The following is a 21,433-nucleotide window of genomic DNA, read 5'->3' as shown; positions in this document are numbered from 1 at the left end:
GGTTTTGAACTGTCATGTTGGAGAAGACTCTTGAGAGTCCCTTGGACTGCAAGGAGATCCATCCCGTCCATCCTAAAGGAGATCAGTCCTGGGTATTCTTTGGAAGGGCTGATGCTGAAGCTGAAACTCCAATACTTTGGCCACCTGATGTAAAGAGCTAACTCATTGGAAAAGACCCTGATGCTGGGAAAGATGGAGGGCAGGAGGAGAAGGGGACGACAGAGGATGAGATGGTTGGATGGCATCACCGACTCAATGAACATGGGTTTGGGTAGTCTCCGGGAGTTGGTGATGGACAGGGAGGCTTGTCATGCTACGGTTCATGGGGTTGCAAAGAGTTGGACATGACTGAGTGACTGAACTGAACTGATTCTGACTGGCATGAGATGATACTTCATTGTAGTTTTGATTTGCATTTCTCTAATAATGAGTAAAGTTGAGCATCATTTCATGTGTTTATTAGCCATCTGAAAATCTCTTTTGGAGAAATGTCTGTGCAGTTCTTTTGCCCACCTTTTTATTGGGTTGTTTGTTTTTCTGATATTGAGCTGCATGAGCTGCTTGTATATTTGGGGGATTATTAATTCTCCTGGTTGCTCAGATGGTAGTGTCTGCTTACAATGTGGGAGACTTGGGTTCAATCCCTGGGTTGGGAAGATCTCCTGGAGAAGGAAATGGGAAGCAATTGCAGTATTTTTGCCTGGAAAATCCCATGGATGGTGAACCTTGTTGGCTACAGTCCATGGGGTCCCAAAGAATCAGACAGGACTGAGTGACTTCACTTTCATTTTCACTTTCTTTGTCAGTTGTTCTGTTTGCTGTTATTTTCTCATTCTGAAGGTTGTCTTTTCACCTGGCTTAGAGTTTCCTTCCTTGTGCAAAAGCTTTTAAGTTTAATTAGGTTCTGTTTGTTTATTTTTGTTTTTATTTTATTACTCTTCGGGGTGGGTCATAGAGGATCTTGCTGTGATTTATTTCAGGGAGTGTTCTGCCTATGTTTTCCCCTAAGAGTTTTATAGTTTCTGGTCTTACATTTAGGTCTTTAATCCATTTTGAGTTTATTTTTGTATAAGGTGTTAGAAAGTGTTCTACTTTCATTCTTTTACAGGTAGTTGACCAGTTTTCCCAGCACCACCTGTTGAAGAGACTATCTTTTCTCCATTGTATATTTTTGCCTCCTTTGTCAAAGATAAGGTGTCCATAGGTGTGTGGATTTATCTCTGGAGTTTCTATTTTGTCCCATTGATCTAGATTTCTGTCTTTGTGCCAGTACCATACTTTCTAGATTACTGTAGCTTTGTAGTATAGTCTAAAGTCAGGAAGGTTGATTCCTCCAGTTCATTCTTCTTCTCAAGATTGCTTTGGCTATTTGAAGTCTTTTGTGTTTGCATACAATTGTGAAATTACTTGTTCTAGTTCTGTGAAAAATACTGTTGGTAGTTTGATAGGGATTGTGTTGAATCTATAGATTGCTTTGGGTAATATAATCATTTTCACTATACTGATTCTTCCAATCCAAGAACATGGTATATTTCTCCATCTATTTGTGTCATCTTTGATTTCTTTCACCAGTGTTTTATAGTTTTCTATATACAAGTCTTTTGTTTCTTTAGGTGAATTTATTCCTAAATATTTTATTCTTTTTGTTGCAATGGTGAATGGGATTGTTTCCTTAATTTCTCTTTCTGATTTTTCATTGTTAGTGTATAGGGATGCAATGGATTTCTGTGTATTAATTTTATATCCTGCAATTTTACTGTGTTCATTGATTAGCTGTAGTAATTTTCTGGTGGCATCTTTAGGGTTTTCTATGTAGAGAATTATGTCATCTGCAAACTGAGAGTTTTACTTCTTCTTTTGCAGTCTGGGTTCTTTTTATTTCTTCTCTGACTGCTGTGGCTAATCAAAAAACCTCCAACAAAAAGCCCAGGACTAGATGGCTTCACAGGTGAACTCTACCAAAAATTTAGAGAAGAGTAACACCTATCCTACTCAAAGTCTTCCAGAAAATTGCAGAAGAAGGAAAATGCCCAAATTCATTCTGTGAGGCCAGCAATACCCTGATACCAAAACCAGACAAAGATGCCACAAAATAAAGAAAACTACAAGCCAGTATCACTGATGAATGTTGATACAAAAATCCTCAATGAAATTCTGGCAAATAGAATCCAACAATGTATTAAAAAGATCATACATTATATCCAAGTGGGCTTTATTCCAGGGATTCAAGGATTCTTCAGTATTTGCAAATCAGTCAATGTGATATACTGTGTTAACAAATTGAAAGATAAAAACCATATGATTACTGAAAAGATGCAGAGAAAGCCTTTGGCAAAATTCAACACCCATTTATGATAAAAACTCTCCAGAAAGTAGGCATAGAAGGAACATACCTCAACATAATAAAAGCCATATCCGACAGACTCAAAAGAAACATCCTCAATGGAGAAAAATTAAAGCATTTCCTCTAAAATTAGAAACAAGACAAGGGTGCCCACTCTCACCACTACTATTCAGTATAGCTTTCATAGTTTAAAACTCTTGTTTTCATGTACATATGCCTAATAACATACATTGATTGTTTTTTTTTTTTTTTAGTATGCGTTTATTTGGCTGCACCCAAGTCTCAGTTGCGACACGCAGGATCTTTAGTTGTGGCATGCAAACTCTCAGTTGCTGCACTGTGGGTTCTAGTTCTCTGACCAGGGATTGACCCCGTTCCCTCTGTATTGGGAGGACAGAATCTTAGCCAGTGGACCACCAGGAACGTCCCTACATTGATTGGGTTCTGAAGTTAAAACAAATTAGCATTTCATGGATAAACCTATTTGGTCATGATGTATTAGATTTTCTAATATACTGAGGTTTTTGTGTCTTTGTTTATGGAAGATATTGGCTTTAATTTCTTTTTCATGTGTTGGTATTAGGACTATACTGACCTTATAAAATGAATTGGGAAATCTTTCATCAGTATGTATTCTCTGGAAGAGTTTGTAGAAGACTGCTGTTATTTCTTTCTTAAATGTTTTGTAAGAATTAACCAAGAAAGCTAGCTAGGCCTGGAGTTTTGTCAAAAGGCTTTTAAGTTTTGGATTAAATTCTTTAATAATTATAGGATTATTTAGATTTCCTGTTTCTTTTTATTTCAGTTTTGGTAAGTTGTGTTTTTCAAGGAATTTGTACATTTTCTCTGAATTGTCAAATATGTTGATACAAAGTTGTTTGTTAATACTCATTTTGGAATGTCTTTAAGATTTTTATTGAGGTCATCTTTTTATTTCTAATTTTAGTATGGTCCTCTTTTTGTGTCTTATTTTTTTGTTGATAAGTTTTGCTAGCAGTTTATCAATCTTTTTAAAGAACCAACTTTTTTGCTTTCTTTTTAATTTTTTATTTTATACTGGAGTATAGTTAATTAACAGTGTTAATTCAGGTATATAACAAATTGATTCATTTATACATGTACAAGTATCTGTTCTTTTTCAAATTCTTTTCCCATCGAGGTTTTTATGTAATATTGAGCAGAGTTCCTTATGCTGTACAGTAGGTCCTTGTTGGTTATCTTTTTTATTTTTTGGTCACACTGTGTGATCTTTGTACCCTCCATGTGGAATCTTTGTACCAGGGAGGGATTGAACCTGTGCCCCCTGTAGTGGAAGTGTGGAGTCTTAACTACTGGACCACTAAGGAAGCCCCTATCCATTAAAAATTTTTTTATTTACTTACTTGACTGCACTGGGTCTTAGTTGTGGCATGTGGAATCTTTTTTCTCAAGTTTAATTTTATATTGGAACATAGCAAGTTAACAGTGTTGTGGTAGTTTCAGGTGGACAGCAAAGGAACTCAGCCATACGCACACATATATCCATCCTCCTGTGGCATCTTTGATCTTTGTTACAGCATGCAGGATCTTTTAGTGTGGCATGTGGACAGTTCCCTGACCAGGGATCGAACCAGGGCCCCCTGCATGGAGAATGCGAAGTCTTAGTCACTGAACGACCAGGGAAGTCCCCATCCATTTAAAATATAGCAATGTGTACATGTCAGTCCCAAACTCCCTAACTATACCTCCCCTCCACCTTTCCCCACTGGTAACCGTAAGTTCATGTTCTTTTGTATCATTTTGGTTTTGTTTTGTTTTAATTGCACACACAAGCAATATCATAAGATGTTTGTCCTTTGTCTGGTTTGCTTCACTCAGTATGAAACTCTCTAGTTCCATCCTTATTGCTGCAAATGGCATTATTTCATTCTTTGTGATGGGTGAGTAATATTCCATTGTATGTATGTTCCACATCTTCCTTATTCATTCGTCTGTTGGTGGACATTTAGGTTGCTTCCATGTCTTGGCTTTTGTAAACAGTGCTGCAGTGGCAATTGGGGTGCATGAATCCTTTTGGACCGTGTTTTTCTGTGTATGTATGCCCAAGAGTGGGATCGCATTGGGAGGCAGATTCTTAACTACTAAGAGAAGTCCAATTTTGTCTTCTTTTATTTTTCTTTCACATGTTGCTCTATAGATTAACAATATACAGTCTTTGAAATTACTACAGTCTATCTTAAATTAGTACTTTTATCACGTCAAACAATGTAAGAACTTTACAACAATTTTATTCCATATATCTGTTTCTGCCTTTTGTGATGATACTGTATTTTACTTCTTCATTTGTTTTAAACTCCATGATACTTGTTTTTTTTCTTTTTCGTTGAAGATTTATCTCTCTATTTATTTATTTTTGGTTGTGCTGGGTCTTTGTTGCTGCGCGGGCTTTTCTCTAGTTGTGAGTGGGGACTGCTCTCTAGTTACGGTGGGTTTCTCATTGTGGCTTGTTGCAGAGCATGGACTAGGGTCCTCAGGCTTCGGTAGTTGCAGCACGTGGGCTCAGTAGTTATGCTCCCGGGCTCTAGAGCACAGGCTCAGTAGTTGTGGTGCATGGGTTTAATTACTCCGAGATATGTGGGATCGTCCTGGACCTGGGATGGAACCTGTATCTCCTGCATTGGCAGTTGGAGTCTCTACCACTGAGTCACCAGGAAGCTTCTGAACACCAGTGGGTTTTCACTTTTTATCTCTTTAGGATTGTAGAGTTACTTGAATCTGAGATTTGATATTTTCTCAGTTAAAAAAATCCTTGTCAATATTTTAAAAATATCATTTCTGTCCTCCTTTTCTCCTGGTGTTCCAGTTATATGTATGTTAGATTTTTTTCGCCATGTCCTGTATACGTTTTTCTCTACATTCTTTTCTTTCTTCCTTCATGCATCAGTTTCTGGTGTTCTGTAGTCTAGTTCACTAGTTCTTTGTTTTGCTGTGTCTACTTTATTTAATTTTTCATGCCAGTTTAACACTATGGATTCGATTTCTGGTGAAATTCTCCATCTTTTCCTTTATTTTCTTGAATGTATTAATCATAATTATTTAAAAATCCCTTTTCCTGTATCTGACTCACCCATAGTTCTTTCTTGTTTTTAGTGTCACCTGTGACCGTCCTCCACCCCCTGGTGTTTTGGCCTTTTGGTTCTGTTTTTACTATGCTGTAATTTTCGATTGGATAGTGGACAATGTGGGTGAAAAATTCTAGAGGCTTTGGTGTTATCTTCCTCCAGAGATGATTATGTTTTCTTCAAGCAGGCAGATAATTTTAGAGGGTGAATAAAATTCAGCCTGCTGCTGCTGCTAAGTCACTTCAGTCGTGTCCGACTCTGTGTGACCCCATAGACGGCAGCCCACCAGGCTCCGCTGTCCCTGGGATTCTCCAGGCAAGAACACTGGAGTGGGTTGCCATTTCCTTCAATGCATGAAAGTGAAAAGTGAAAGTGATTTGTTTTATGCTATATTAAGACTTCTTTGTTTCAACTTTCTGCTTATTTCTAGATGGTGGCCTGTATTTCTAGTGGGTGACTCCTGGGGTTTCATCACTTACTTAGTTTAGCAAGAATGCTGCTTTCAGCTTGGATTCTCCTTATGTGCTTCCCTTCTCTGAAGGATGACAGCTTCTTAAATCATGTCTGTAGAGGTTGTTAGCCAGTGCCTTCAGACTGTGTATATATTTTATTCTGCTTTAATGTAATTTTATAGTTTTATATTATTCCACAGTTGTTTTTGGCACGAAGGTTTCATCTGATAAAAAATACATTGTTGTGGCCAGAATCAGAAGTCCTGGGTGTGTGACAGAGCTGTTAAGCGGCTTTTTTCATACACCAAAGCAGCTTTGGTGATTCAGCTATTACAGAACCCACCCATATTTTTATTGATATCATCCACTTTACAGTACATTTACAGTGCAGATTTACTTTCAATTTATTGCTTGCCTCGTTAAAACTGCTCCTTAGCAAATACCTTGTTTTTTAGCCATATCCCACCTTTTTCATAAAAGGAAAAATTAAATTTCCTTCTGTATTCTAGTCTGATTTTTATAGAGCAGCTTCCTTTAAAATTTTTTTTAATTTCAGTTTTTTAAAATTCTGAGTCAGTGGTATTCCAGTATTTTATTTTATTTTATTTAAATGTTTACCAAGTGAGTGCTGGTTCACCCAATTTATTCACCTCTGGAGTGGAAGTATAGGGAGATATAAAGCCTGCTTATAAGAGACAAGGTCTATGGAGAAGCCCTGAAGTTGCTTTCCCCAAATAACAAATTTGATTCAAGAGGGAAAAAAAATGATGGAAAACATCTCATCACACAAAATTCGGTGATGGTGTCTCTGATAGTCACTGGCCAGCAGTGGAAAAGGAGAAACCCAACAGCTGCTACGATTTATTGAAGGCTGCCAGCACAGCCCAGAGCATCTCCGTGGCACTGTGCTTTGTCCCCTCTACCTCAGGGTCCAGTTCTACTAGGTCCTTGGCTCGATTCATTGCCATATCATACTTGTCATCTGTCAGAGAGGAGCAGACATTCTCTAGCACGTCGGAGGAGTGGGCTAGCACCAGCAGTGCTAGTGTTCGCTTGTCCATACGCTGAGGGTCATTTACCCACTGCTCTAGGACACTATCTTGAAGTTTTTTCACTAGTCGTTGCTTCTCTGTTGTATTGGGCACTGGGTGAGTAGTCATGTCAAATAGGAGGAATTTCTGCTTCTCAGTGGTTAGAATACCCTTCTCTACTAGGTTCTTTGCAATTCTCTCTCTCATATTTCTCAGCTGGTACTGTAATTTGAAAGGGTTCCAGGTCTCACCTGCCAGTGTGGATATAAGAGACGCAAATTTGATCCCTGGGTTGGGAAGATCCCCTGGAGGAGGGTGTGGTAACCCACTCTAGCATTCTCTCCTGGAGAATCCGGTGAGTAGCTCTATCCGTGTTTGGACAGTTTCTGTGGGTTCAGTTGCTTTGATGTGTTTGAGAGTTTCATCCACTAAAACATCACCCATTGGGCTATCTGACTTTAGCAGTACCTTTCTGTCTAGTAGTTGCTTCTTACGCATGGTTGGGGGTTCTAGATAGATTCGACCTCACATGGCCGGCTCTATCAGGATGCCGCCTTGCGGGCCAGATGATATGCAGTCGTTCCAGAAAGATGTGTAACCTTCTTTATCTTTTAGTCCCAGGAGCAATACTTCTTCCATAAGGGTGAGGCGGATATCCTTAGAGTCTCCAGTGTCCTCATTGTCTTGATTTCGGTTTTGATTCATGTTTTCCTCACTTTCTACCTTCTTTTCAGAATTCTTCCCTACCTCAGTGCGATGGGCCCCGTGAGTTAAGGTGGTCATTCTCACCTGTTTCTGACGTTACTCCTGGGTTACAGCCAAACGCAGGTTGCAGCTTGTGCTCTATTTTATGGGGACATTTGTCCCCACCCCCCCCTACCCCCTACCCCCATCCTGCTAGGTGAAAAACTTCTCATCCACGCAGAGAGAACAAACTTCTCCAGTATTTTAAAAGTAAAATAAAAGGTTAGTTCTAAAACAGAGTAAGAAGTAATTGAATTATCTGTTCTTTCTTGAATTGTCTGTGCAGTGTATTGGAATGTATTAAATTTTTCTTATAGACCAACATTCCCTATTAAACTCAGCCTTAAAACCAGAAATCAGAGGAGAAATGGGTGTGATGTGATTTAGGAGGATGTAGTTAATTGGGATGGTCTTACCCCACAGTCATTACTTTGATTCTTGTAAGATGACCGTTCTAAATGGGAGTTATGGTTAACTCCAATGCTTTTTCCATTAAAAAAATATTTTCTGTATCCTGTGATAACTTTTCTTCTCAGTGCTTTTAATTTGTTTTTTATTTGTCTTCATTGTATTTTTATTGGGGTTAATAAATGTTTTTCAATGTGTATTTTAAAGCAGTATTTCTCAAAATGTGGTCTGAAAACCAGTGCTAGTTGAGAACTGTTACTGGTTTGAAACAAATAATTCATGGAAACTGAGACTAAAACTTTAAAAATTTGACATTCGTAACATTGTAAAAATTGAAACATTTGACAGTATGGCTATATTCTTATTTTATAAAAATGTGAGTCTACAGTGGATTTGCCACAGAGAGTTTGAGAAGCACTGTTTTAAAGGATAATTTGATTACTCATCACCTGTCTATATATAATTTTATAAATTTTTAGCTGCTTCCATTGTAAATTTTCTTTTTTTGGTCTTTTATGAATTTTGGTTACATTTTGTAGGTTTAATTTTGTAATGAAGGTTTTTAGTTATTAGGTTACTTTTTAGCTAATAACATACTTTATTATTTCTAGTATAATAGGAATAGTTTTAACTTGTGTCTTTCAAACTTTTTTCTCCTGAATTAGTTTACAGTTGACAGTGTTACTAACAACTCGATAGGTTATGAATATGAAACTGAATCAAAACTTCCTCGGGTGTCAGAAATCCTCTTCTTGGTCTGCATCTACTGGGTCTTTGTTTAAGTGCTTATGAATTGAGGAGGGAGAGGTGGGATTACAGAAACCAGGAACTGGCTAGATTGGTCTGCATGAGAAAGGATCCCAGAGGGAAGGGAAGAACAAAGATGAGATTTAAGAGTGGTGAGAGAGAGGAGCTTTGGAGTTTATGGAGAAAAGAGGTAAATGCGGTGAGAAGAAAGACTTTGGGAAAAGATATGAATACAAAGGTTTTAGAAAGTTTTGTTGTGTATTATGCTACATGATTCCCCTTTTGCTGCTTTCTCAAATGACCGTCAGTAAAGAGCTTTATCACTTTATCACTTCTGATGTACTCTAGAGTTTTATATTTCTTTTGCATCTATCACTGTGTTGGGATGTACCTCAGGATAGTCCACTTTAGTTTGTTACACAAATGTAAGTTGTGTATGTTTGAATTCTACCTTTTGTTTTTTAAAAGTCATTATCAGTTTTTTTCTATATTATTAAAAATTCTTTGTAGTCATTTTTAACTTGTTGTCCACTCCACCCCACCCCCCAGGCTCACATAAAAGGGACTGAACCTAGTGTTTGGGAGATGTTCTAACTGACCTTCATGCCAAGGCAGCAACAAAAGCCTCTTGAAAGATGAGGGGTAGGTGGGTGGCATGCATGCATGCATGAAGTCCATTCTGTCCATTCGACAGGTGGTATTTTTAATGACTCAGTTACAGTCCAGTATATGGGTGTACCACTTCACTTAACCATTCTTTTTTCATATTGCCTGTGCACACAAAAAGTGGTACCTGCCTTTTCAGTAAGAATGAATGAAAAAAAAAAAGAATGAATGTTGCTTACTGCCAACCCACAAGCCACTGTAGCTGCAGCACCCTCCTCACCCCAAGGGTGTGCCCTGAGGAGAATTCAGTTAAGAGAAAAAAGGATACTGGCCCTCGATAGTAAAGATGCATAGCTAATAACTCCAGTGAACCCACAACTCTTGCATCTTCCTTTACATAGAAAAGCAGTAAAGTCATTAACTTGAGATGTCATTTTTTGCAGTTAGCAGTAATCTTTTGATGTTCAACTACATATCTGTTTTTTCAGCAAAAACTTTTGTGTATCCTGGGTTCTCCTTTACCTCTATGGTGCAGCTCCTCAGAACCATCTGAGAGGCTGTCTTCAAGGCTGTAGTCCTCAGTAAGGATAATAAACATAACTTGCAACTTTTCAGGTTGTGTGCTTTTCTTCAGTTGATATTTGGGTGTTTTCCATGTTTTTGCATAAGTAATTGGTGTTGAGATAAATACCTTGTTTAGTCTTTACATGTGTTGTTGTTCAGTTGCTCAGTTGTGTCCAACTCTTTGTGACCCCAGGGACTGCAGCATGCCAGGCTTCCCTGTCCTTCACCATCTCCCAGAGTTTGCTCAGTAATTACATACGGAGTTATTTCCTTTAAGAATTGAAAGTTGAAAGTTATGAGCACTTATCAAGTTCTTCATATATATTCATAAGTGAAAAAGCAGTTGTTTGAAGTTACTAATTTTCACAGAATAAATATTGCCAGAGTGCAGCTTGCAGGTCGTAAAGCCTTTTTAAACCAAGAAGATTGTCTTGATGTTAATTTTCTCTAATCCCTTGTTTTCATTTGGTAGCAGACCAAAAAGTTTCAGAGAGATGAGGCCCTCATTTTGGTATTGTGTGATAGTCTACCTCAAGATTTGCGAGAATTCTCCAAGCCAGTCTTCAACAGTATTGTGAACCAACAACTTCCAGATGTTCAGGCTGGATTTGGAAAAGGCAGAGGAACCAGAGATCAAATTGCCAACATCCGTTGTATCGTAAAAAAGCAAGAGAGTTCTAGAAAAACATCTACTTCTGCTTTATTGACTACACCAAAGCCTTTGACTGTATGGATAACAACAAACTGGAAAATTCTTAAAGAGATGGGAATACCAGACTATTTTACCTGCCTCCTGAGAAATTTGTATGCAGGTCAAGAAGCAACAGTTTGAACTGGACACGGAACAACGGACTGGTTCCAAATGGGGGAAGGAGTACGTCAGGACTAAATATTGTCACCCTGCTTGTTTAACTTCTATTCAGAGTACATCATGTGAAATGCTGGGCTGGGTGAAGCACAAGCTGGAATCAAGATTGCTGGGAGAAATATCAGTAACCTCAAATATGCAGATGACACACCCTTATAGCAGAAAGCAAAGAAGGACTAAAGAGCCTCTTGATGAAAGTAAAAGGAGAGTGAAAAAGTTGGCTTAAAACTCAACATTCAAAAAATGAAGATCGTGGCATCTGGCCCCATCACTTCATCATGGCAAATAGTTGGGGAAACAATAGAAACAGTGACAGGCTTTATTTTCTTGGGCTCTAAAATCACCACAAATGGTGACTGCAGCCATGAAATTAAAAGACGCTTTCTCCTTGGAAGAAAAGCTACGACCAACCTAGACAGCATAATAAAAAGCAGAGACATTACTTTGCCAACAAAGGTCCATCTAGTCAAAGCTATAGTTTTTCCAGTGGTCATGTATGGATGTTAGAGTTGGACCATGAAGAAAGCTGAGCGCCGAAGAATTAATGCTTTCGAATGGTGGTGTTGAAGAAGACTCTTGAGAGTCCCTTGGACTGCAAGAAGATCAAACCCCAGTCAGCCCTGAAGAAAGTCAGTCTTGAATATTCATTGGAAGGACTGATGCTGAAGCTGAAACTCCAATACTTTGGCCACCTGATGCAAAGAACTGACTAATTGGAAAAGACCTTGATGCTGGGAAAGATTGAAGGCAGGAGGAGAAGGGGATGACAGAGGATAAGATGGTTGGATGGCATCACCGACTTGATGGACATGAGTTTCAGCAAGCTCCCGGAGTTGGTGATGGACAGGGAAGCCTGGCCTGTCCATGGAAGTCCATGGGGTCACAAAGAGTTGTGCAAGACTGAGTAACTGAGCTGAATAATCAGGAAGCTTTTCCTTTTATCTGGTTATATATGTGCTCCTTTCTTGTCAAACAGAGGTACTTCATCCTCTCCACCCTTTTTAATATGATTCAGAGTGGATGTTTTTATTGGTTTGCTCCTTGTCTTTCTCTTTTCTAAACTCAGTAATATAATAATAATAATAATGATAAATTATATTTATATAATATTTCATGGGTTATAAGGCACTTTGATAGATATTATTTCACTTAATCCGCATGGCATCACTGGTGGGAAGATACCTGTATTTTACAAAAGAAAAAAATTAAGAATCTGTTGCCAAGGTAACCCAGTTAAATTGTAGGTCTGAGACATAAGCCCTGGACGTCTGATGTATATTATCTGGGCAGTATAGAGTAATAATTAAGACAGTTGTAGAACTGAAGTGCTTGGCCTCAGAATGTGGCTGTGTCATTATTAGCTCTTGGGAAAGTTTCTTAATCTTTCTGTCTCACTTTCTTCCTCTGTACAGTGGGGAAAAAAGCAATCCCTACCTCATAAGGCTGTCATGAGGAATCAGTGAAGTAATGTGTATAAAGTGTGTAGAAGAATGCCTGGCCTACTAGGAGTATTCAGTGAATGTTGGGTGTTGCTCCTGTGTTCTTACCACATCTGGCACTCTCACCACTGTTCCGTCACAGCCTTCTTTGATTCCAGGACCAGACAGCCGGCAGGTGGTTTTTCTTTCACTGTTGACTTTTTGGGTTGTGTTCTGGGAGCAGTGGCTTTGGTATTCAGGTGATGTTCTTGGTTTATTTGCAGAAGAGCATGACAGTGAAGAAAATGAGAAAAGGCGAAAAAAGAAAAAGGGTACCAAGAGGAAAAGAGATGGCAGGGATCAAGAAGAAAGGACTTTGTCTTGTGACCTGAAGCTGGATGACATGCTTGACCGCACCTTAGAGGACGGCGCCAAGCAGCACAACCTGACCGCAGTCAACGTGCGAAACATCCTCCATGTGAGTGCGGCTGGGGCAGTTGTGTAATGGGAGTGCAGCTCTTTCACAGGAAGCAAAGGGAACTTTGCAGTCTTGGTATGTGAATTACTAATTTTATGAGTTCCTGGTGGTAAAATATTCTACATTTCAAGGTAGCTTTCTCTTTGCATTTGCACAGGTTTGAAATGTGAACACGCGTGGAAGAACTTAATTGGGAGGATGAAATGTTCCTCAGCTTCCCTCCCCTGATTTGATTATTTCTTGTTTAGCAGATTCGAAGATAATGGGAGATGATAATGTTCAAGGTGGATTTACTCTTGTGGGTGGATATGTCTGAAAAGATGCCCAGTTAACAGTTTACAGTACTTTGCACATAAGCAAATTATCTTCTTTGCTATGTGCAAGTACAACTGTTTATAAGACTGCTGTTGTTTATTACTGTTTCTCTTAAGCAGATAGTTAACTGGAGAATTTTTTTTTTTATGTGCGCCATTCCTGTTAGTATCAGCTAATGAGGTTGATCCATTTGCTTACTACATTGTTGGAAGCTGTGTGCTTCTCTCCAAAACTTGCTTCTTTGCTTTCAGTTGCCTTGCTTTACCCTAATCTGAAGCCATTTGAGTATCTAGCTCTCACTTATCCTCTACATATATCTAGCAGAGTTACATAGAGATGAGTATTATCTAGATAATATATCTTTGTTTCATAAAGTGAAATTTCCTCTTTCCCCAGGAAGTAATCACAAATGAACATGTGGTAGCTATGATGAAAGCAGCCATCAGTGAGACGGAAGATATGCCAATGTTTGTGAGTAGTTCTTGTTCTTCTAGTGTCATGAGGCAGAGCTGTCTGTAAACTGGCGAAGTATAGGAAGGAGGTCATTTGGAAGTCTGTAAATAATGTAACAGTTAGGGACAAACTCAGTCACTCCTTGATTTTCATTGACTATTTTCTTCTCATTTTCCTTCTTAGGAGCCCAAAATGACACGCTCTAAACTGAAGGAAGTGGTGGAAAAAGGAGTGGTGGGTGTTCTGTTTTTTCTTTGTTGTATATTTAGCTTTGTTAATATTATCTAATTCCAGGTTATTTGTAGGGCAAAAAACTGTAGGAAAGATTTATTATGATCTAGGTTTTCCTCTTAAAGAAATAGTTGTAAAGGCAAATAGACATGTGGAGATGGAATATATGAAATTATTGTCATAGTTTATTTTTATTTTAGTTGCTTTTTTGGAAGTGCTAGGTAGATAACTTTTGGAATGTTTGAAAGCAATGAAGAGGACAGTTTTTCTATTCGTGTTGTCAGATATGTGGCAAAGTGATTAAGGTAGTATATTTCAAATTGTGTTTCAGGGAACAGTTTTATCACGATCACTCTAGTATGGGTCCCTCACGAGTGTTTAATGAAAAATATGTATTTTGGGGCTCACCTCAGACTGAGGAATTGGGACCCATGGGTAGGGCCTGGGAATATGCATTGTTGAATACTAAGGTATGAGAGCCACTTGAAGACTTTTGAAGCACTCTGATATAGTACAGCAAGCTCTTTGATGCTGGGGACTATGTTTTCTTCTGCTTAACAAGCACATGTCCAGCTTGTGCTGACCTTTTGTGACAAGGCAGGAGATAGTCCTGAGGGAGTCCATTCTATCTCTGATAGTAAGGAAGATTTGCCTCCTGGACCCAAAATACATATTATAGTTTTTGTCTGTTTGTCTGATTCTGTTCCTTGCAGCCCTGTCGAGGAAATACCTGTTCCTCTTTCATATGACCTTTCCCTAGTTGAAGAATACTAGTGTATCTTCTCATAACATTCTTTTCTTGCTAAATGTCCCCCAAATTAAAAAAGAATTTTTTTTTGGCCAAGTTGCACAGCACATAGGATCTTAGTTCCCTAACCAGGGATCGAACCTGAGGCCTCTGCATTGGAAGGTGGGTTCTTAACCACTGGACCACAAAGGGAAGTCCCATGCATTGGCTTTTTTTTGACAATCACATCATATCTGTCTAATTGACTAACTCTGCATAAAGTGAAATTTCATCTTCGGGAAAGTAATTACAAATGAACATGTGGTAGCCATGATGAAAGCAGCCATCAGTGATACAGAAGTTACATGAAGTCTGCCTGACATAGAATCTAATTAACATTAATTCCATATTTGACTTGGGGGAAAAAAACCCAAGGAGATCCAAACCAGGCTCTAGATTATGTTTACCAACCATGTATATAATTGCATTGAAGGTGGACATCCCAAGACTGTAGTTTATATGGGGAGCAAGGTTTAAAGTCCGTCTCTCTTGCTTTTTAATGCTTAATAGACTGACTCCTTCCTGATGGATTTGGCAGTAGGGAAATCTGTTGGTTTAAAAACAAACATGAGACGAACTATGGACCTGAATCACATTACTTCCTTTACCCTATATTAGGCCTGGCTACACAGAGCTAGATGAATAGCTACAACATAGCAGGGCTGAGAAGATATGGAGGAACTAAGGATTCTTGTAGAGACAAAACCTAATGACCTACTGGAGTTTGTTCATGATGATTTTGTTTGGGTCACCATTAGATGGTCAAGAAATTATATACTCCAATTACACACTCTAATGGCATTTTGTCAGAAGTATAAAAGAGATTTTAAAGGATTCTTTAAAAAACTTTCACCTCTACCAACTCTATTCTTTAAAAATTAAGAAAAAGTTGAAAGAATTTTAGAGTGAATCTAGATTCCATCTAGACTTAACAGTTGTAAAATTTTGCCATATTTGCTTTATGTGTATATATACCTAATTTTTTTCCTGTACTATTTTGAAAAGTTGTGTACAAATTGATACTTCACCCCTAAATCCTTCCCTGAGAACTTTCCACAGCTGGTTTTTTGGAGGCATACTTACGGTAGCTTTATGTAATTGATTAAAAAAAATTACAATTTATGTGATTGATTATTAATTGATACAAAGGCTGCTATTGCCTATAATATCATAGATTTGTGTACTGTGGTTGTTTACAAATAGTTTTCACATTTATTATTCTATGTGAACCCAAGCTGTAATATAAAGTAGGCAAGACAGACACTTTGTTCATTTATGGGTAGTACAGATTATTATTAGGTTTAAGGCAGAAATGCTAATGGTGGGAAAAGATTTGTCTCTCCTTTTCTTCTGCCAAGCTCTGATGAATGGTTGAGAGTGTAGATCAGTACCCCTACATCACTGTGGTTACATGTTAGTCCCATGGCTCCTTGTGATGGTAGAGAAGTAAAAATGAAAAACGGTCCATTTTAGTTAAGAGAACTTACCTATTTATATTCTTTGTTGGTAGGTAATTCCAACATGGAATATTTCACCAATTAAGAAGGCCAATGAAATTAAGGTAAATTTGGAAGAGGTAATTCTATTCTTCTCAAGAAGGTAAATTTGGAAGAGGTAATTCTATTCTTCTTAAGAAAGACTTCATTAGTCTCAAAACCCTTTTATTTGTTAACTTTTTTTGGACCTATATATTTAGTTAAATTTCAGCTTTGGTTTTTTCCATTCTATTACTCTTAGGTTTGACTCTCATGCTAAATTAAAAATTGTTTTTTAAAATTTATTTATTTATTATTTTATTTTTGGCTGTGCTGGTTCTTTGCTGCGAGGGCTTTGCTCTAGTTGTGGAGAGTGAGGGCTACTCTCCAGTTGTGGTGTGCAGGCTTCTCATCGCAGTGGCTTCTCTCGTTGAGGAGCCCAGGTTCTAGAGCTCAGGCTCAACAGCTGTGGCGCACAGGCTGCGTTGTGCTGCAGGGTGTGGGATCTTCCTGGATCAGAGATTGAATCTGTGTCTCCTGCATTGGCAGGGGTTTCTTTACCACTGAGCCACAAGGGAAGCTCCTAGAAATTTTTTTTAACTCTTGACTCTTATTGCTTGCTTTAGCTGCTTATGCTCTTAGGATTTCTTTTTACCTGCTCTGCTTTCTTCCCTTTAATTTCCAAGTACATATGATTCATATTTTCTAATCAATTTATTTTATTTATTTCTATAATTATACTTAATGCAGCCTCCTCAGTTTGTGGATATCCACCTTGAAGATGATGATTCCTCAGATGAAGAGTACCAGCCAGATGATGAAGAAGAAGATGAGACTGCTGAAGAGGTCAGTGGCTACCTGTGTGAGTGTTAGTTGGTAATATAGAAAATTTTTGGTTCCACAAGGCAGACTGTACTTTGCTTCCTGAGTAATATCACTTGTTCTATACAGAGGGTTGAAACACAGTACTTTTTTTCAACTCTTTTCTTTACATAAATCTAAGACTGACTCCTTTTCATGTTCCCTTGATTTTTTGCGTGTCTTGTATTATGAAATATAATACACATATAATGTGTAGAAGTGTGCATAGGATAAAACAAAAACTATACAGCTTGAATAACTATAAAGCTAATCCTCATTAAACTTCCTTAAAGTCATTAAATGTAATGTTGCCAGACACCTCTTATCACAATCACTTCTCTTCCCCTACAGATAACCACTATCTTGACTTTTTGGTAGTTACTTCCTTGCTTGACCTGGGTTCGATCCCTGGGTTGGGAAGATCCCCTGAAGAAGGGAAAGACTACCCACTCCAGTATTCTGGCCTGGAGAATTCCATGGACTATACAGCCCATGGGGTCGCAAAGAGTCGGACACGACTGAGTGACTTTCACTTAATTTCCTTGCTTATCTTTATGGTTATATCACCTAAATATACAGCTCTACACACTATGTTCAGTTTTTTATTGTTTCTGAAACTTATGTAAATGGAACCATTAGTGTATATATTCTTCTGTGTGGCCTTTTTAAAATTTGGTTCAACACAAGTCATTTGAGATTTTATGTTTGCTTGTGGCTGTAGTTTTTTCATTTTCATTATAGCTATGTAACAAGTCTGTTTTTTAATGTGTTCTTTGACTTGTTTATTAAAGGATTTTAAATCAGTGCCTTACAGTTTTGCAGAGGTTATGACACTGATGAGTATATGGTGATCAGATCCCTGTTCCTACTTCAGAAAATTAAGCTTCTATTTAAATTTTATTCTTTTACTCTGACTAATTCAGTGATTGATATTTTATGATTCATTCTATTAAGATACTTCAGACTCAGTAGAATGAGGTGGGGGCATAAATATGAAAGTGAACTGGATTTGTTTTGTAGAGTTTATTGGAAAGTGATGTGGAAAGCACCGCTTCATCTCCACGTGGGGCAAAGAAATCCCGATTGAGGCAGTCTTCTGAGATGACTGAAACAGATGAGGAGAGTGGCATATTATCAGAGGTAAATCCATACCATGCTAATAAGATAACTTAGAAATACTGTATAAGTAGATTATTTAACTGTATAAATAGATAGTTTCCCCATGGTGATTCTGAGCTGTCACCTGTTGCCAAACATGATTCAAGATCAGTAACCATGCCATTATCTTCCTTGTATTTGTGACTAGTTATAACTGAATTTCCACGTCCTTTAAGTCAGTGAAGGGTTAAGAGAAAACTGGAACTCAGTGACAGGGAGAAAGATTTTTGAGTTTTTGTTAAGGGTTCAAATATGAGTGACTGGCAGGGTTTCTATTCTTCTACCCTTCTCTTTTTTGTATGTGTTTTCTAATATTCTAAAGCCATTTTATTTCCCATCTTCAGTAACCTGAGTAGCATCCTGTTGGCTTCATTGGAAATAGGATGAAACCTATTAGATTAATGTACTTGGCAATGTCTTTGTTTTTTTCTTTTAACCTCTATCTGGCTGGGAAGAGAAAAATTGCTAGCATGTGAAAGATGTGCTTGTCTCTTCCTGCTTCTTTTTTTCCTCCCACTTTTCCTCCCCTCCCCTCTTTCATTTTCTAACATAGTTGCCTCTTTTAATTAGGCTGAGAAAGTGACCACACCTGCCATCAGGCACATCAGTGCTGAGGTAGTGCCCATGGGGCCCCCGCCCCCACCAAAGCCCAAACAGACCAGGGATAGTACCTTCATGGAGAAGTTGCACGCAGTAGATGAGGAGCTGGCTTCCAGTCCGGTCTGCATGGATTCTTTCCAGGTGAATGTAACTCTAAATTGCTGAGAAAGCGAATGGAGTAATTTGTTGTTGCTCAAATTGGGAAGGGAGAACGGAAGATACTACATTCTGATATAATAAGTTTGTGTCATGAAATTGTAGGTCTTTGGTACTATTTGGTTTGTAGTATTTTATTGTGAGAATGGCATTTCCGAAGGAAGGAATAAAGGTATGTGACAGCATTTTTAAAAAAAAATCATTTATCTGTTTGCACTGTGTGGACTCTTTAGATGCCGCGTTCGAACTCTTAGCTGTGGCATGTGGGGTCTAGTCCCTGACCAGGGATTGAACCTGGCCTCCGGCATTGGACTGTGGAGTCCTAGCCACTAGACGACCAAAGAAGTCCCGCAGAGAGAATTTTTAAATGTGGAACATAGAAACAGCCTTCAGCCAGATTCCTCAAAATTAAACTTTACCACAGTTGCTTTAACCTCTTCTCCTTCTTTCTCTTTGTACACATTTTTTTTTTCCTGAGTCACTTTGGAGTGTGCTGCAATCATGATGCTCCTTTACCCCTAAATACCTTAGTGTATATTTCCTAAAAATGAGGACATTTGATTATGACAATAAGGATGTATAATATTATATATAAAATCTATTAAAGTCCTTATTTGGATTTTACCAATTGTCCCAATAGTCTTTTGTATAAACCCAAGGAAGAACAATTTCTTTGTGGTCGAGGATCTAGTTTAGGATTCCATGTTGTATTTAGTTGTCCTGTCTCTTACACACTTTTAATTGGGAACAGTTTCTCAATCTTTTTTTGTCTTTCATAACCTTGACATTTTTGAACCTTATGAAGCAATTATTTAACAGACTATTCCTCTATTTTGACTTTTCTAATAGTTTCTCATAGTTTTATTCAGGTGATTTACTTTTGGCACAGATATCCCGAAAGCGATGTGTCCTTTTCAGTGCAGCATTTCGGGAGGCACGTGACTTCTGTCATGTTAAAGTTGATCATATGGTTAAGGTGGTGTCTGCTTTTTTTCTCCTTGCTGTAAAAATGTTATTTTTCCATTTTAAAATCAATTAATATGTATCTTTTTTTTTGAGGTAAAACATCTTTTCACCCACTTATTTTAGCATCCATTGCTTATTCTTGATTGAAACAATCATTACTATGGTTATTGTCAAATGATGACTTTCTAAATCCCATCATTAGCTAGTTCTATTTTTGATAAGTTTAAGCATAAATTTTATTTATAAAACTATTTTATATTGGAGTATAGCCAGGTAATAATGTTGTGATAGCTTCAGGTGACCTAGGTAGTTCTTTTTAATATTTAGGTTTTCCCCAGTAGTCTTACCAGTCAATGAAAAATATGTCTGTCTTAAAATTTAAAAACAGAATATTGAATAAAACAGCTCTGAAAGGACCATTTAATTTTTTAAATTTTTATTAAAAATTAAAAAAAATTTTTTTGGCTGAGTTGAGTGGCATGCAGGATCTTAGTTCCCCAACCAGTGGTTAAACCTGTGCCCCCTGCAGTGAAAGTGCAGAGTTTTATAATCACTGGACTGCCAGGGAGTCCCAGGGGTCACTTAATTTGATCACCCTACTTTGGAGTGAATGAGTAATTGTGTTGGGATATAATAGTTCTTATGTAATCATTTATTCATACACATACTGAATGACTGAAGGTGGGGAATAACCGTGTATGAGACAGAAAAGGTCTTTCCTCTTCTACCTTATTGTCTGTTGGAGAGAGATAAACCATAAATGCATAAATTATTTCAGAGATGGGTAAGAAATGAACTAAATAAAAGCAAGGAAATAAGGTAGTGCCTATTATAGTGCTGTACATAGGATGATTAGAAAAGTCCTTGAGGGTGCATTTGAACTGAGATCTGAATAAGCAGGAGGCAGGCATCTAAATTTTGCCTGGAGAATCCCATGGACGGAGGAGCCTGGTAGGCTGCAGACCATGGGGTCGCGAAGAGTCGGACACGACTGAGCGACTTCACTTTCACTTTTCCCTTTCATGCATTGGAGAAGGAAATGGCAACCCACTCCAGTGTTCTTGCCTGGAGAATCCCAGGGACGGGGGAGCCTCGTGGGCCGCTGTCTATGGGGTCGCACAGAGTCGGACACGACTGAAGCGACTTAGCAGCAGCAGCAGGCATCTAAAAGATCTGGGAACATTTAAAAAAGCTTTTTTGTGATATTTTCTGATTTAATGTTAAAAATGTCCCTTTGGCTAAGCTGTGGGAAATGAGCTATAGGAGAGCAAGAGAGGAAACAGAAATCTGTTGGGATGTTATTGTAGTAGTCTAGGGAGAACTTCCTAAATAGATCTACAAATTCAATACAACCCCTTTCCAAATGCGAGCTGCTTATTTTGCAGAAATTGACAAGCTAATCCTAAAATTCACATGGAAATGTAAGGGACCCAGAATAGCCAAAACAGTCTTGAAAAAGAAAATAGATGGAAGTCTGTACTTAGTGATTTCAAAACTTATTGCAAAGTTACTGTAATCAAGACAGTCTTGTCCTGGCATAAGAATAGACATAGACCAGTGGAACAGAATTGAGAGTATAACAATTAACTCTTAGGACTTCCCTGGTAGTCGGTTAAGAGTGCACCTGCCATTGCAGGGAACACAGGTTCAGTCCCTGGTCTGGGAAGATT

The 21,433-nt window shown here is 38.1% G+C and overlaps 1 protein-coding gene and 1 pseudogene across 7 annotated transcripts in view; one reads left to right on the top strand and one right to left on the bottom strand.

Annotated features, from left to right (window-relative positions):
- The window catches only part of GON4L (gon-4 like), an 88,587-nt gene that overhangs the window by 20,721 nt on the left and 46,433 nt on the right, over window positions 1-21,433 (top strand). For all 7 annotated transcript variants that reach the window (XM_070367325.1, XM_070367324.1, XM_070367323.1 and 4 more), the window contains 7 exons: window positions 12,568-12,761; window positions 13,473-13,547; window positions 13,713-13,763; window positions 16,058-16,108; window positions 16,773-16,868; window positions 17,904-18,023; window positions 18,612-18,782. In XM_070367325.1, the coding sequence (XP_070223426.1) occupies window positions 12,568-12,761; window positions 13,473-13,547; window positions 13,713-13,763; window positions 16,058-16,108; window positions 16,773-16,868; window positions 17,904-18,023; window positions 18,612-18,782 (758 nt within the window). The remainder of the gene's footprint in view (window positions 1-12,567; window positions 12,762-13,472; window positions 13,548-13,712; window positions 13,764-16,057; window positions 16,109-16,772; window positions 16,869-17,903; window positions 18,024-18,611; window positions 18,783-21,433) is intronic.
- Window positions 6,512-7,787, bottom strand: LOC102276479 (Golgi phosphoprotein 3-like; annotated as a pseudogene).

Source organism: Bos mutus, chromosome 3 (assembly GCF_027580195.1).
Source record: "Bos mutus isolate GX-2022 chromosome 3, NWIPB_WYAK_1.1, whole genome shotgun sequence".
Classification (NCBI taxonomy): Eukaryota; Metazoa; Chordata; class Mammalia; order Artiodactyla; family Bovidae; genus Bos; species Bos mutus.
The sequence above is the reverse complement of the archived record's forward strand: the minus strand, read 5'-3'. Positions and strand labels throughout refer to the sequence as shown.